The sequence below is a fragment of the Gymnodraco acuticeps genome, unplaced genomic scaffold (genome assembly GCF_902827175.1).
Source record: "Gymnodraco acuticeps unplaced genomic scaffold, fGymAcu1.1, whole genome shotgun sequence".
NCBI classification, from domain to species: domain Eukaryota; kingdom Metazoa; phylum Chordata; class Actinopteri; order Perciformes; family Bathydraconidae; genus Gymnodraco; species Gymnodraco acuticeps.
The window spans coordinates 1-17,598 of NW_022991452.1; the positions used below are offsets into that span (position 1 = coordinate 1).

General features: G+C 44.7%; 1 protein-coding gene across 1 annotated transcript; it reads right to left on the minus strand.

Moving 5' to 3' along the window:
* Positions 1-2,087: 2,087 nt before the first annotated feature.
* On the minus strand, positions 2,088-17,373 carry LOC117532954 (spatacsin-like). The gene is given in 17 exon segments (XM_034196572.1): positions 2,088-2,323; positions 2,482-2,660; positions 2,959-3,083; positions 4,772-4,843; positions 5,474-5,650; positions 6,152-6,342; positions 6,992-7,147; positions 7,866-7,974; positions 8,075-8,220; positions 8,450-8,817; positions 9,713-9,810; positions 9,812-9,851; positions 10,572-10,794; positions 14,958-15,120; positions 15,400-15,686; positions 16,040-16,194; positions 16,891-17,373. Coding segments are annotated over 17 exon segments (2,889 nt in total). The 5' UTR covers positions 17,106-17,373; the 3' UTR covers positions 2,088-2,138.
* Between the last annotated feature and the right edge of the window lie 225 nt (positions 17,374-17,598).

The following is a 17,598-nucleotide window of genomic DNA, read 5'->3' on the forward strand; positions in this document are numbered from 1 at the left end:
TCTCCTGATGATGTTCAGGTGTATATCAGTATGTAGTATCTCTACTTTAAAGAGTCTCTTGCTGATGTTCAGGTGTATATCAGTATGGTGTCTACTTTAAAAGTCCTCTCTGCTGATGCTCAGGTGTATATCAGTATGTAGTGTCTCTTCTTTAAAGAGTCCTCTCTGCTGATGTTCAGGTGTATATCAGTATGTAGTGTCTCTACTTTAAAGAGTCCTCTCTGCTGATGTTCAGGTGTATATCAGTATGCAGTGTCTCTACTTTAAAGAGTCCTCTCCTGCTGATGTTCAGGTGTATATCAGCATGTAGTGTTCTACTTTAAAGAGTCCTCTCTTGCTGATGTTCAGGTGTATATCAGTATGTATGTCTCTCTTTAAAGGAGTCCTCTGCTGCTGATGTTCAGGTGTATATCATTATGTAGTGTCTCTACTTTTAAAGAGTCCTCTCCTGCTGATGTTCAGGTGTATATCAGTATGTAGTGTCTCTACTTTAAAGAGTCCTCTCTGCTGATGTGCAGGTGTATATCAGTATGTAGTATCTCTACTTTAAAGAGTCCTCTCCTGCTGATGTTCAGGTGTATATCAGTATGTAATGTCTCTACTTTAAAGAGTCCTCTCCTGCTGATGCTCAGGTGTATATCAGTATGTAGTGGTCTCTACTTTAAAGAGTCCTCTCCTGCTGATGTTCAGGTGTATATCAGTATGTAGTGTCTCTACTTTAAAGAGTCCTCTCTTGCTGATGTTCAGGTGTATATCAGTATGTAGTGTCTCTACTTTAAAGAGTCCTCTCCTGCTGATGTTCAGGTGTATATCAGTATGTAGTGTCTCTACTTTAAAGAGTCCTCTCTTGCTGATGTTCAGGTGTATATCAGGTATGTAGTGTCTCTACTTTAAAGAGTCCTCTCCTGCTGATGTTCAGGTGTATATCAGTATGTAGTGTCTCTACTTTAAAGAGTCCTCTCCTGCTGATGTTCAGGTGTATATCAGTATGTAGTGTCTCTACTTTAAAGAGTCCTCTCTTGCTGATGTTCAGGTGTATATCAGTATGTAGTGTCTCTACTTTAAAGAGTCCTCTCCTGCTGATGTTCAGGTGTATATCAGTATGTAGTGTCTCTACTTTAAAGAGTCCTCTCTTGCTGATGTTCAGGTGTATATCAGTATGTGATATCTCTACTTTAAAGAGTCCTCTCCTGCTGATGTTCAGGTGTATATCAGTATGTAGTGTCTCTACTTTAAAGAGTCCTCTCCTGCTGGTGTTCAGGTGTATATCAGTATGTAGTGTCTCTACTTTAAAGAGTCCTCTCCTGCTGATGTTCAGGTGTATATCAGTATGTAGTGTATCTACTTTAAAGAGTCCTCTCCTGCTGATGTTCAGGTGTATATCAGTATGTAGTGTCTCTACTTTAAAGAGTCCTCTCCTGCTGGTGTTCAGGTGTATATCAGTATGTAGTGTCTCTACTTTAAAGAGTCCTCTCCTGCTGGTGTTCAGGTGTATATCAGTATGTAGTGTCTCTACTTTAAAGAGTCCTCTCTGCTGATGTTCAGGTGTATATCAGTATGTAGTGTATCTACTTTAAAGAGTCCTCTCCTGCTGATGTTCAGGTGTATATCAGTATGTAGTGTATCTACTTTAAAGAGTGCTCTCCTGCTGATGATCAGGTGTATATCAGTATGTAGTGTCTCTACTTTAAAGAGTCCTCTCCTGCTGATGTTCAGGTGTATATCAGTACGTAGTGTCTCTACTTTAAAGAGTCCTCTCCTGCTGATGTTCAGGTGTATATCAGTATGTAGTGTCTCTACTTTAAAGAGTCCTCTCCTGCTGATGTTCAGGTGTATATCAGTATGTAGTGTCTCTACTTTAAAGAGTCCTCTCTTGCTGATGTTCAGGTGTATATCAATATGTAGTGCCTCTACTTTAAAGAGTCCTCTCCTGCTGATGTTCAGGTGTATATCAGTATGTAGTGTCTCTACTTTAAAGAGTCCTCTCCTGCTGATGTTCAGGTGTATATCAGTATGTAGTGTCTCTACTTTAAAGAGTCCTCTCCTGCTGATGTTCAGGTGTATATCAGTATGTAGTGCCTCTACTTTAAAGAGTCCTCTCCTGCTGATGTTCAGGTGTATATCAGTATGTAGTGCCTCTACTTTAAAGAGTACCTGGCCAGTAGGTCGAGGATCTTCTCCCTCAGGAAGCGGCTACAGGCTGTGTTATTGTTCACCAGTTCTGGGTTCACTTCCTCGTTCTGGATCCAGTCGATGATCCGGCGCTGGTCGTGGAGGGACGTCAGGTAACGCCACAACAACGCCGAGTCACAGGAAGTCACCTCTGATGCAGAAAACAAGAAATCTGTCATTTTATCAATTACATAAATGTAATACTATTAATTAAATTGAATTGATCTGTGGAATTCCATTTGCTGTGTTATTCTTTAATGAATACGTTAAATACAGTTCATTAGTTGCATGTATCCAGTAACCCTGTACCTGTGGGAGGCAGTCTGGACAGCAGCACAGCCGTCCTGCAGCTCTGGTCCCAGTTCCTGACCCAGTCCAGCCTGAGGGTCGTCCAGAGCCCCCCCCTCTCTTCCTCCCGCCTCTGTAACAGCAGCTCCTGCAGAACCTCCTCCCCATCAGCCCCCTCCCTGAGCACCATCTGCACCCCCCTGAGAGGGAGGAGGAGAGGGAGACACACAGATGTTACCTAGCTATGATTACATGCACACTAAACACATCTGGATGTAATTTAAAGACAAAGGGTTAGGGGTAGAGCGTCTTGTAAGGAAACAGTAACTGCATGGGGCTTTGATTTTGAAAAACACTCAAATTAGTCATATTTATGTTAGTCTGTTGTTTGTTTGTTTACACGTCTTTGTTTGTTTACACGTGTGTTTGTTTACACATGGCTTGTCTTGTAACTATGTTGTGTAATGTAAGTAAAGGCACCATGTGCAGTATGTGTACCTGTGTGAAGGTGTTTCTGCAGAGCGGGCAGCAGGCAGGGACCCCAGCCCCTCCATCTGCTTCATGAACTCCACGCTCTGCACCTCCTCCTCGGGGAGGAGCCTCTGCCCTGACAGCTCCTCCACCTGCACAGGAACCAATCAGGAGCTCTGGTTAACATCTGTCAACCAATCACAGGCCTCAAAGCTTCATTAATTAACATCTATAAAGACCTGAGCCTTGATCCCATTTGTAAACAATCAAAGTCCTCAAACATTGTTATTAACTGTCAGCCAATCACTAGCTTCAAAGCTTCATTTGTTAACATCTTACAACCAATCAGAGGCCTCAAACATCGTTTTAACTGTTAACCTGTTAAGCCCTGAGCCTGTTTTTCAGGTCTCAGGCTCCACTTCTAAAAGGGGTAAATGAATAATCGTTGTTCTCAAAGCAATGATAAACCTGTGAGTTGGATGTAGAAAAGTCAGAATCAATATAGATGTTTTTATTTTAAAGTCAATTCAGATTGAACACAGTAAATGTAAATGATAGTGACCCTGAATCAAGACTGATGCAAAACAAGTGAAGTTTGACCTTTTTAGAGAGATTTAGAACAAAAACCCACTTCTGGGGTCGTTTGGGTGGATTTTCCATATCTCTGCAACCCCTCGGTCGATTTTGATGATTGACATCTCTTTTGAACCGTCAGAGCCAATAGGATCGAGGGGAAGTTCCTAAAATCCATCTAAACATTACCCATTGGTGAATGAGTGATGCGCAGCCAGAATGCCCAAACCCGGAAGCTGTCATACACTCTCGTAGCTTTCATTGCAGCTTGATATGAAAAGTCAGTTTTTGACATAAATATGAAGATGGATTGTCAGAAATCATTTCAGACACATTGGATTAACCTCCAGCAGCGTTTTTATCGTTTTGATGCCATTGAACACGACTTTTGATCAGAAGAGCAGCTAAGGTGAGACAATGACCCGTGTTTCCTCCGTAATGCTAGGTGTTGTGATGTCTGGTTTTGCTTCCCATGTCGCGAGTTGTGATCCTACAGTGATCATACTTATACTTATAGAATCTGTGGAATCTCAGCTTGCTAATCAATATCTTGTTTGTGCAGATCCGATAGGTAATAAGGGTATTTTACCTTGAGTTCTGTGCTAAGTGTGTTAGCATGTTTTCGCTCGGGGCTAATTCAGAGGCTTTGTTATTACCCTTGTGTTACGTTTAGCTAAAAATGGTTAATATTGTCAGATAGCTGAGTTTCTAACCGTTAAGTGGGTATGACACATTCATAGGTTTTTAAATATTAAGAATCCCTGAGACACAGTTTCGTGAAAAAACACCCTGCAGGCCCCGGATTAGGGTCCTCTCTGGCTTAACAGGTTAACCAATCACAGGCATCAAAGCTTCATTAAGGTCTGTCAACCAATCACAGGCTCTCGTTAACATATTTGATAAATCAAGGGCCTCAAACATTGTTATTAACTGTCAACCAATCACAGGCCGTAAAAAATCCTCGTTAAAAACGTTGATCAATCAAAGGCCTCAAACATTGTCATTAACCCTCGTTAACATCTGTCAACCAATCAGGGGCCTCAAAATCTTGTTAACCAATCACAGGTCTTACCTCTTTAAATTAACTGTCAACCAATCACAGGTCTCAATCCCTCGTTAACATCTGTCAGCCAATCACAGGCCTAAAACATTGTAATTAACTGTTAACCAATCCTAAAAAGCCAATAGCCTCAAACTCTCGTTAACATCTATCAACTGAGCATAATAAGACATTTGGTTTGAATAAAGGAAGTGTATTTGAACTCACCACGAAGTCCCGCAAGTCGTAGTCGTCGGTGAAGAGGCAGATACTGCGGAGTTGCTGCTTTACGCTGAAGCCCTGAACGCACCATCAGACAGTTTCAGATTTCACTTTCCACTGTATTAAAGTATCCTCTAGATCAGGGGGTCAAACTCAATTTCATCGTGGGCCACATCAGCATTAAGGTTGAACTCAAAGGGCCGGTTGTAACTTTAAGACAATACAAAAATACATATATAAATATATAATATATATAAAATAATGTATTATATAACATGATTGCCTCTGCATTGTATTATTATCGGATAGGGTAATACCTTCATAATTAACTACGTCTGAAAGCAGAAGTCTAGGGCGAATGATTGCAAGTCTCTTCAGTGAGAATGTCACAAAATGAGATGCATTGTGGGACATGTAGTTTATGAGCAACATGCTTCTGTAAAGCAGCATGTAACCGTATAATAAACGTATTATATTCTTTCAGAGCTCTGTCGGGCCACAGAAAATGTGTTTGACACCCGACATTTGTGTCGTACTAAATGCTAAATACTGCTACATTTGTTATTGGTTAAGTGCGTGGTCCTTGGTATGAAAAAGTTTAAGGAAACACTGATGTCTACGTTAGCATTGATCACGCCTGCTTTAAGCATGTTTAGCCTGCACATGTAGCATGAAAGCAGGGATCTGATAGGCTGACAGAGTCCTCACCATGTTAGTGAGCAGAGTGTTGGCAGTGTGCAGGTCTCTGTGCTGCAGACAGGTGAACACCTCCTGTAGGCCCCGCCTCCTCAGAGCAGACAGACGCTGCTCCTTCAGGCCCCGCCCCCTCAGCACCGCCTGAGCCCGAGGTATCTGATTGGTCAGGATGGAGCGCCGCACCACTTCCTGCAACACACACACACACACACGGTTACTTTCAGAGATAATTGTGACCTGCTTTATCGAAATCAGCAGCTTCTTGTTGTTGCTAGTAGCATCGAGGACGAGGATATTTATTTTACTCAGATGAGGGAAAGTCGGTGAGTGTGTAAGTGTGCTTGAGTGTATGTATTTTACGAGGAAACACACACACCTCCAATCGTAATGTAGTACTCCATTCGCCACTTGTCATCGTACTTGTACAAGCTTCAGCGCTCTATTTATTATTGAGATAAGCGAAGAGAATTTGATATTCTGAACAACACTCACTTTTATTTGAGACCAAATGAAAACACACTGCTGTGTTATTATGTATATTATGAAATACTTTTTTAGAATCAACCAAAACACCAAAATAATCCACAAATCCACGATTATCTCAGAATGCTCCGTTGCTCACATATCACAATTTTCTCGCTCAATAAAAACATGAAAACAAAGTGTCAGTGTTTGATGAGGAGCAGTCACCTCCGTCTGCAGTTTCTCCCACTCGTCCTCCTCTTCCTCCCTCTCCTCCTCTTCCTCCTGCAGGGGGGCAGCCTCAGCAGAGTTTGTGCTGCAGGTGTCGCCCCCTACAGGCCAGGGGAACCTCTTCATGTAGCTCCTGAGCTCCGTGACGTAGCGATCCAGAACCTCCACCTGCACGCTCAGATCCTCGTCTGCAGACACAGAACAACAGCTCTTCAATTCCTGTCCATTTTACTTTGCTTCTAATGTGAGAATAATCAATACATCAACTGTTACTATGTGTTTTATTGGGTCATTTGTCTGGCCATATAACATGTTATGAAAGAATGTTATTTGGTTACGCCACTAGAGGGCGACAGAAGATCTGAATGGAGCAGCAAGCGCTAAGAGGCGTGGCCAAAGGGGCCAATAGAACCTGGCCCCTCCCCGGCAACCAATGGGAGAAGACTTTAGACTTGTACAGACATGATCAAATGTGATGTAAACAAGAGATCGAGGCTTCTTCCTGGGAATCTGAGGGACAGATAACTACAGTGTGTGGGCTGGATCAGTGGAATAGGAGAAGACCTCGGCTGAGTGCTTTTGCAGATCGTATCATCTTATTAATAAACGCTGTTAACTTGACGAGAAGCTTCCTGGATTATTTTCAGCTACTCCTACCTCAAATTATAGAAACGCAACACTAGCCTAACTACTTCAAATCTTTCCATAAGTATAAAGGGATTCCGTGTGTGTGTGTGTGTGTGTGTGTGTGTGTGTGTGTGTGTGTGTGTGTGTGTGTGTGTGTGTGTGTGTGTGTGTGTGTGTGTGTGTGTGTGTGTGTGTGTGTGTGTGTCTCACGCTGTGTGTTGGTCAGCACTGAGCGGATCTGTCTGTTGATGAAGCTCAGTGTGATGTTCAGCAGCTGCTCGGAAAACTGGCGACTCTGAGCCTCGCTGTTCGACTCTCTGACCGCCGAGCAGAGCAGATCCAACGCCGAGCACAGCTCCTGGAAACCTGCACACACACGCACACACACACACACACACGCCAATAAATTAGTCAGCACTTTACCTATTTATGTCCCCTGGTCTGGAACTCAATGGTTTTCTGAATGTGTTTGTGGTTATCCAGAAATAAGGTCTGTGGTTAACACAAGCTGAAGAGATTTTAACGTTTTGTTCTACGACATAAAATACGTCAGTAAATCCCCCACTGGTAGATTTAAAAACAGAGGTTGCTAACAAGAGTCTAAATGAGACGACTAAACGTCACCAACGCCCAACATTAGCCTCCTTTAGCTTAGCGGTGGTGACGTGAAGTCATGTGACCGTGCTGTAGTTCCTTTATAGCCCAACATTAGCCTCCTTTAGCTTAGCGGTGGTGACGTGAAGTCATGTGACCGTGCTGTAGTTCCTTTATAGCCCAACATTAGCCACCTTTAGCTTAGCGGTGGTGACGTGAAGTCATGTGACCGAGCTGTAGTTCCTTTATAGCCCAAAATTAGCCACCTTTAGCTTAGCGGTGGTGACGTGAAGTCATGTGACCGTGCTGTAGTTCCTTTATAGCCCAACATTAGCCACCTTTAGCTTAGCGGTGGTGATTTGAAGTCATGTGACCGAGCTGTAGTTCCTTTATAGCCCAACATTAGCCACCTTTAGCTTAGCGGTGGTGACGTGAAGTCATGTGACCGTGCTGTAGTTCCTTTATGAGTGTGTGAGGTGTGTGTGCGTACTGTGTGTAAGGCTCTGTTGGGGGGGTTGATCGTTCTCGGGGTTCAGGATGTTCTCTTTGCTCTTCAGGTAGAAATCCACCGTGTCCAGCTGACGGTTCTTCAGGCCCGCCTGCAGAACAACAACAACAACACAGCTTTAAAACAAACTGCATCTTATAGTTTATAACATTAAGAGAGTTTCCTCTCTTGTGTTTGTTGCGTCTCCCCACCTGCAGGGAGTGGATGGGGATGGAACAGCGCCCCCAGCTGTTCAGGTGACAAACTGCGTCCACCGTGGCTGCGCTGCCGAACAACATCAGCCTGCTGAGCAAGTCCTCCTGAGACACCGAGAACAAGACCTGAAACACACCAGAGTCTGGGGGGAGAAGAGAGGTTGCTGAGTCCTGTTTTTATATATAGTTATTTTTGTTTACCTTATTATTTCTCCTTTTGTTTGTTTGTTTGTTTGTTTGTTCATTCACCATGTAAAGTGGCCTTGGGTCCCTTGAAAGGCGCTGTACAAATGTTGCCGAGTCATGTTTAAATCAAGTTGTTGAGTCATGTTCAGAGTTACTGCGCCATATATACTGTGGTTGCTGACTCACCCTTCAGCAGCAGGCGGTGCTGCCTCTCTCCACATCGCTGCACCGGAGCCGCCTCCCCCTCCGCTCGGTGTTGCGTCACGTTCCCGGACTCCATTTCCCACAATGCAACTGTGGTCTCCGTGTTGCCGGGGGAGACGAAGGTCAGCTGGGCGGAGAACTCGGTGACGGTGAGCAGTGACGGAGCCGAGGATTCTGGGACGGAGAAGGAGACGGTCGCCCCGCCGAGAGGCACCCTGCTGTGGGAGGAGGAGGACTGGGAGTACAGGTGGGGGAGGGAGGAGGACCAGGGGGAGGAAGAGGACGAGGGAGAGGAGGAGGGAGGAGGCTGGGCCCTGCTGTACATGGAAGACAGACGAGCTTCCCAGGAGCTAAAAGGGAGACGATAGAGAGGATTAAAGGTGAATTAAAAGAAATCAATCACCCATGTGTGTTATCCTGAAATAGCAAATTGAACATTATGTTTGTTAAATATACACATATTATTCTTCTTGAATAATTAAGTCTACAAGATGTCCAGTAATGAAGTTTAAAAAGCCCCAACAATATCCAAACCCTATTCGACATCTTCAAAAATGTTCCAGAAAACAATCCTTAACCCAAAATACTTTCAGTTACTTTGATATAAAAAGGCAACGGTTTAGATATGTTTTATTGTCTGCTCTGATTGGTTAGCTGGCCGGCTCTGTTGTGTGATTGGTCAACGGCTTAGAGATGTCCCGCCCCTTAGCCTATCACGTACAATGTGTTGGAGAACTAGCCAATAGGAGCGTGAGTGTTCTGTAGTGATGTCGCTATGTTCCGAAAGTAAACAAAAGGAGTCCAATGGATGCGTTTCAGGCCGTTTGCAGACCTTTTACACAAAACCTAGAACACACTTCAGGAGAAGCAGGAGAAGCAGGAGAAGCAGGAGAAGCAGGAGAAGCAGGAGAAGCAGGAGAAGCAGGAGAAGGCCCTTTTAACGTTTACTTATACTATATTTTGTCTCCTCAGCTGTCCCTTTGCCGCTGTTACGCTGTGTCCCTGATGTTGGACCTCTAAAGGACATCTGATTCTGAGTCTCGAATCATGCCTGAAAATAGATCCTGTGCTGTTATGATCTCGGGGGTCTTGTGTGTGTGTGTGTGGAGGAAAGTGTGTGTGTGTGTGTGTGTATGTGTGTGTGTGTGTGTGTGTGTGTGTGTGTGTGTATGTGGAGGAAAGTGTGTGTGTGTGTGTGTGTGGAGGAAAGTGTGTGTGTGTGTGTGTGTGTGTGTGTGTGTTTACCGGTCGGTGTTGAAGGTGGATCCGAGGGAAGAGAGGCTGCAGCTGGAGCTCCACAGGGAGTCCTGGTCCACCTGCATCAGGGGCCTCAGGGGGGGTCGGGAGGGGGGGGGTGGCACACAGCAGGTGGTCCGGGAACAGACTGCAACACAGAGGTTTGGTTCAGTGATCACCCGTTGTATACCAGAGAAACGTTCATAGCAGCGTTGTGATGCCACACAGCGTCAATTCAGACTGAAACACATCCACTTATGGGGATGGGGATATGTATAAGAGATGTGTCGCCCCTTAGCCTATCACGTACAATGTGTTGGAGCGTTATCCAATAGAAGTGCAAGTGTTACATAGGAACTCAAATAGAAAAACTAAGCGCGGAGCTAGAACTGGAACTGGTTTGGTGGAAGACGGGCCTGACTCCATGTCTGGCAAAAACTCATTCAATATTTCCCGTGTCTCCCGCTGCGGGGTTACCTGAAGCAGCTTCTTCACACAGACTCTCTCCAGCACAGGTTAGCTCTGAGTGTTAGCATGCTAATGGAAACACAGACCATATCACTTCCAGAACACGTCTCATTGTTTCCGACAGCAACATTTCTGATTGGCCCGTCGGGGTAAAGCCCGCCCACATTTCAGTAATGTGGTAATGACACAGCAAATCTGGATCAGCTCCGTTGTTCCCCGTTTTTAGAGATGTGGGTAGGGAGGAGAAGAGAGAGGGGTTTGTTTCCTGACACTTTGAGAGTCTCCTGACACACCGGGGACACACCGGGGACACACCGGGGACACACCGGGGACACACCGGGACACATCGGGGATCTTATCTCTTAAACTCATAAAATACTTCCCATTTCTCCCGTGTTACCTGAAGTAGTGGTCCAGGGGCACGGCGGCGGCGCTGTGAGTCTCAGTGACGGCTACAGCTGTGCTCAGATCAGCCGACAGCTGCAGGAGGCAGAAGGAGGAAGAGGAAGAGACGCAGGAGGAGGAAGAGGAGGAGAGCAGCTCGTCTTCTGGTTGAGCAGCTGACAGGTAGAGAGGGAGGTCGATGGAGGCAAGCAGGCGGCCATCACTGAGGCTACACACAGCTGGGGTCAGAGGTTAAAGAACACACTAATCTTACAGCTGGGGTCAGAGGTTAAAGAACACACTGATCTTACAGCTGGGGTCAGAGGTTAAAGAACGCACTGATCTTACAGCTGGGGTCAGAGGTTAAAGAACACACTGAGGCTACACACAGCTGGGGTCAGAGGTTAAAGAACACACCGATCTTACAGCTGGGGTCATCAGGTGAGATCAGATCTGTCCACTGAGGGAGTTAGCTAGTAATTGTGTTATTTAATGAGATAGTTAATTAATAGAGTTACCGCATTGACCCCTCTTTCTCAAGACTAATTTTTTCACGGCCCCTTTGCGGAATGCTTTTCTCTGACTGTTTATATTTTTAAGGTGGTCTTTTTGGGCTCGCCATCTTCTAACGTCTCTCAGAAACACCATCTACTAACGTCTCTCAGAAACACCATCTACTAACGTCTCTCAGAAACACCATCTACTAACGTCTCTAGAAACACCATCTACTAACGTCTCTAGAAACACCATCTAGTAACGTCTCTAGAAACACCATCTACTAACGTCTCTCAGAAACAACATCTACTAACGTCTCTCAGAAACACCATCTACTAACGTCTCTAGAAACACCATCTACTAACGTCTCTAGAAACACCATCTACTAACGTCTCTCAGAAACACCATCTACTAACGTCACTCAGAAACACCATCTACTAACGTCTCTAGAAACACCATCTACTAACGTCTCTCAGAAACACCATCTACTAACGTCTCTAGAAACACCATCTACTAACGTCTCTCAGAAACACCATCTACTAACGTCTCTCAGAAACACCATCTACTAACGTCTCTAGAAACACCATCTACTAACGTCTCTAGAAACACCATCTACTAACGTCTCTAGAAACACCATCTACTAACGTCTCTAGAAACACCATCTACTAACGTCTCTAGAAACACCATCTACTAACGTCTCTCAGAAACACCATCTACTAACGTCTCTAGAAACACCATCTACTAACGTCTCTAGAAACACCATCTACTAACGTCTCTAGAAACACCATCTACTAACGTCTCTCAGAAACACCATCTACTAACATCTCTCAGAAACACCATCTACTAACGTCTCTCAGAAACACCATCTACTAACGTCTCTCAGAAACACCATCTACTAACGTCTCTAGAAACACCATCTACTAACGTCTCTAGAAACACCATCTACTAACGTCTCTAGAAACACCATCTACTAACGTCTCTAGAAACACCATCTACTAACGTCTCTAGAAACACCATCTACTAACGTCTCTCAGAAACACCATCTACTAACGTCTCTCAGAAACACCATCTACTAACGTCTCTCAGAAACACCATCTACTAACGTCTCTCAGAAACACCATCTACTAACGTCTCTCAGAAACACCATCTACTAACGTCTCTCAGAAACACCATCTACTAACGTCTCTAGAAACACCATTTACTAACGTCTCTCAGAAACACCATCTACTAACGTCTCTCAGAAACACCATCTTCTAACGTCTCTCAGAAACACCATCTACTAACGTCTCTCAGAAACACCATCTACTAACGTCTCTCAGAAACACCATCTACTAACGTCTCTCAGAAACACCATCTACTAACGTCTCTAGAAACACCATCTACTAACGTCACTCAGAAACACCATCTACTAACGTCTCTAGAAACACCCATCTCTACGTCTCTAGAAACACCATCTACTAACGTCTCTCCAGAAAACACACCATCTACTAACGTCTCTCAGAAACAACACCATCTACTAACGTCTCTGAAAACACCATCTACTTAACGTCACCTCAGAAACACCATCTACTAACGTCTCTTATAAACACAATCTACTACGTCCTCTAGAAACAACACCATCTACTAACGTCTCTCAGAAACACCATCTTACTAACGTCTCTAGAAACAACCATCTACTACGTCTCTAGAAACACCATCTACTAACGTCACTCTAGAAACCACCAATCTACTAACGTCTCTCAGGAAACACCATCTACTAACGTCATCTCAGAAACACCAATCTACTAACGTCTTCTAGAAACACCATCTACTACCGTCTCATAGGAAACACCATCTACTACGTTCTCTCAGAAGGACACCATCTACTAACGTCTCTCAGAAACACCATCTACTAACGTCTCTCAGAAACACCATCTACTACACGTCTCTAGAAAACACCATCTACTAACGTCTCTCAGAAACACCAATCTACTAACGTCTCTCAGAAACACACCATCTACTAACGTCTCAGAAACACCATCTACTAACGTCTCTCAGGAAACACCCATCTTACTAACGTCTCTGAAACACCATCTACTAACGTCCTCTCAGAAACACATCTACTAACGTTCTCTCAGAAACACCATCTACTAACGCTCTTCTAGAAACACCATCTACTAACGTCTTCCTCAGAAACAACCATCTACTAACGTCTCTCAGAAACAACCCAATCTTACTAACGTCTCTATGAAACACCATTACTAACAGTCTCTCAGAAACAACCCATCTTACTAACGTCTCCTAGAAACACCATTCTTACTTAACGTCACTCTAGAAACCACCATTCTGACTAACGTCTCTCAGAAAACTACCTCTACTAACGTCTCTCAGAAACACCATCTACTAACGTCTCTCAGAAACACCATCTACTAACGTCTCTAGAAACACCATCTACTAACGTCTCTCAGAAACACCATCTACTAACGTCTCTCAGAAACACCATCTACTAACGTCTCTAGAAACACCATCTACTAACGTCTCTCAGAAACACCATCTACTAACGTCTCTAGAAACACCATCTACTAACGTCTCTAGAAACACCATCTACTAACGTCTCTCAGAAACACCATCTACTAACGTCTCTAGAAACACCATCTACTAACGTCTCTAGAAACACACATCTACTAACGTCTCTAGAAACACCATCTACTAACGTCTCTAGAAACACCATCTACTAACGTCTCTAGAAACACCATCTACTAACGGTCTCTCAGAAACACCCATCTACTACCGTCTCTAGAAACACCCTCTACTAACGTCTCTCAGAAACACCATCTACTAACGTCTCTCAGAAACACCATCTACTAACGTCTCTAGAAACACCATCTACTAACGTCTCTCAGAAACACCATCTACTAACGTCTCTCAGAAACACCATCTACTAACGTCTCTAGAAACACCATCTACTAACGTCACTCAGAAACACCATCTACTAACGTCTCTCAGAAACACCATCTACTAACGTCTCTAGAAACACCATCTACTAACGTCACTCAGAAACACCATCTACTACAGTCTCTCAGAAAACACCATCTACTAACGTCTCTAGAAACACCATCTACTAACGTCACTCAGAAACACCATCTACTAACGTCTCTAGAAACACCATCTACTAACGTCTCTAGAAACACCATCTACTAACGTCACTCAGAAACACCATCTACTAACGTCTCTCAGAAACACCATCTACTAACGTCACTCAGAAACACCATCTACTAACGTCCTCAGAAACACCATCTACTAACGTCTCTAGAAACACCATCTACTAACGTCACTCAGAAACACCATCTACTAACGTCTCTCAGAAACACCATCTACTAACGTCTCTCAGAAACACCATCTACTAACGTCTCTCAGAAACACCATCTACTAACGTCTCTCAGAAACACCATCTACTAACGTCTCTAGAAACACCATCTACTAACGTCTCTCAGAAACACCATCTACTAACGTCTCTCAGAAACACCATCTACTAACGTCTCTCAGAAACACCATCTTCTAACGTCTCTAGAAACACCAGTTGCTGGATGACTTTGTTGATCACCATTATCTTAAAATTGGTGTCGTAACTTCGCCTCTCTTGTTTATTAACTCGCCTACTCTTGATCCAGTTTGTTGGAGTTGGTATCCGTGTCTCTCTCTCTCCTGTTGCTGTGAACTGTTTCCGTACTTTAAGACTCGTTTGGCGCCACCTGTTGTTGTGACTGTGTAATTACATCAACAAGTCTAGACCCAGAATAAGACGACCCTCTTTTTCAGAAGAAACCCCTGTCTTATATTCGGGTCAATACGGTAGTTACCCAACTACTCAACGTGGTTTTACCTAATTCAATACTTTAAAAGATGATTTGATGTCCTGAGAGGATACAGATGAGTCCGGAGGAGCTGAGGCTGAACAGAGTCTCTCTGGCCACACACACACAGCGGTGCACAGAAGAGTGTGTGTGTCCTTCAGAAGAGTGTATGTGGCCATCAGGAGAGTGTGTGTGGCCATCAGGAGAGTGTGTGTGGCTGTCAGGAGAGTGTGGGTGTGTGTCTTTGTCAGGAGAGTGTGTGTTGTTGTCAGGAGAGTGTGTGTTGCTGTCAGCAGAGTGTGTGTCTTTGTCAGGAGAGTGTGTGTCTTTGTCAGGAGAGTGTGTGTTGCTGTCAGGAGAGTGTGTGTGTCTGTCAGCAGAGTGTGTGTCTTTGTCAGGAGAGTGTGTGTCTTTGTCAGGAGAGTGTGTGTCTTTGTCAGGAGAGTGTGTGTCTTTGTCAGCAGAGTGTGTGTTGCTGTCAGCAGAGTGTGTGTGTCTGTCAGCAGAGTGTGTGTCTTTGTCAGGAGAGTGTGTGTTGCTGTCAGGAGAGTGTGTGTTGCTGTCAGCAGAGTGTGTGTCTTTGTCAGGAGAGTGTGTGTCTTTGTCAGCAGAGTGTGTGTTGCTGTCAGCAGAGTGTGTGTGTCTGTCAGCAGAGTGTGTGTGTATTCTGCAGCAGGAGATGGTCTGCGGCTGCTCGTCCGTCTGCAGCCACTGCAGCTGCAGCAGCCAATCAGAGTTGAGCAGCAGGCAGCCGCGGCCAGCTGAGAAACGCAACACCTGGAGAGACTGCAGCTCACACACACCTGGAAACACACATTATTATATTCATACATTAAGGAGAGACATGATGAATGCAGGACTTTTAGTGTAACAGAGTATTCCTACACTCTGGTACTTGTGAGTACTTCTACTTTTACTAAAGTACAGATGTGAGTACTTCTACTTTTACTCAAGAACAAGATCTGAGTACTTCTCCTGAAGCACAGATGTGAGTACTTCTCTTAAAGTACAGATGTGAGTACTTCTCTTAAAGTACAGATGTGAGTACTTCTCCTGAAGCATAGATGTGAGTACTTCTCCTGAAGTACAGATGTGAGTACTTCTCCTGAAGCACAGATGTGAGTACTTCTCCTGAAGTACAGATGTGAGTACTCACCGGGGTCTTGCTCTCTGAGGGTCTTCAGCAGGCGCTCAGCAGGAACTTCAGATCTGATGGAGATCTTTGAGGGTCTTTCTGCTTCCAGAAGCTTCAGATCAAACTGAGAGCTGACAGCCAGCAGCCGACCCCCCCCCTCCTCCTCCCAGCAGAAACTAGGAGAAAAAGTTGTTATTCAGAACATTTATAACAAGTTATCCTGATGCAAAGTACTGGAGACATGTCATGTCCCCAGAGTCCCCAGAGTCCCCAGAGTCCCCAGTGTCCCCAGAGTCACCAGAGTCCCCAGAGTCCCCAGTGTCCCCAGTGTCCCCAGTGTCCACAGTGTCCACAGTGTCCCCAGTGTCCACAGTGTCCACAGTGTCCCCAGTGTCCCCAGTGTCCCCAGTGTCCCCAGTGTCCCCAGTGTCCCCAGTGTCCCCAGTATACATGTTGGTTTTTTTTGTGACAAAATGGTGATTTGTTTGTGTATAAAATATCATTATTCCAGACGACGTATCATTAAGGATTGAATTGGTGTTATATACTAATACCAGAGCTTAAGAGCTTGCCTGTGGAAGTTGTCCACAGGGTTGTGTTCACTGAAATGTCACATTGACAAATTCAGTGGCACAAATAGACTAAAACATATCTAGGGAAAGCATTCCATATACTGTGGTGACTCTTGAAGTGAAAACGTCCATTAAGTCTTAACAGTATTCAAAAATATTAAAGATCACATTGCTCTCTAACGCTTCTAATGACTTTTTTTCTCTGTGGGACGAATAAAGATATTCTGATTTATTCTGAAATAGATAACTTTTTTTTCGTCACAATAACAACACAGTGTGTATTTCTGAACCAGGACTCACTCCGTGTATCTCCCGCTGGCCTCTGCCGGGGGAGCCTCTCTGTCGGCCGGGTCCAGGACCTCCAGGAGGCCCCGGTCCCTCAGACAGCCGAGGAGCAGCGACCCTCCGGGAGCCAGGTCCGCCCTCCGGAGCTCCGACACCCGGACACAGTGAGGGTTCTCCGGGATCACACACACCTCCGTGGAGCCGCTCTCCTCCATCATCATCATCATCATCCTCAGAACCACACCGATGTTAGGGAGACATCTGTGGGACAATCAGGAAGGAAGGAGCCTCAAACTGAGATTAAAGCACAAGAAGAAACAATGTGGCAGTTCCTCCTGTCAAAACAGCAGCTGGGTCACATGATATGTGCCCAGGTCAGCTGACTGGATCCGACCAATAGGAACAGGTTAGAAAAAAACAAGGCTGCTAAATCGAGAGACGATGGGCTTGTTTGAGATGAGCTGCGGCTCGCCTCGAAAGTAGACGAGAATAGCCGATTTCAGCCGAGGGAGGTCTCAAAAAGCTCGCCTGAAGTCGGACAGCTCGGAGTCGGCTTCTTCTTCTTCTCTCTAGGTTTTTGGCGGATTGCAAACAGCTTTAAGGTGCATATCGCCACCTACTGTACAAGAGTGTGTATCACAATATCATCCTATCACCACTTGTGGAATTATACCATTGTATTTACGTTGTTTTCAATTCTTCCAATCAATCCTGTTCCACTCA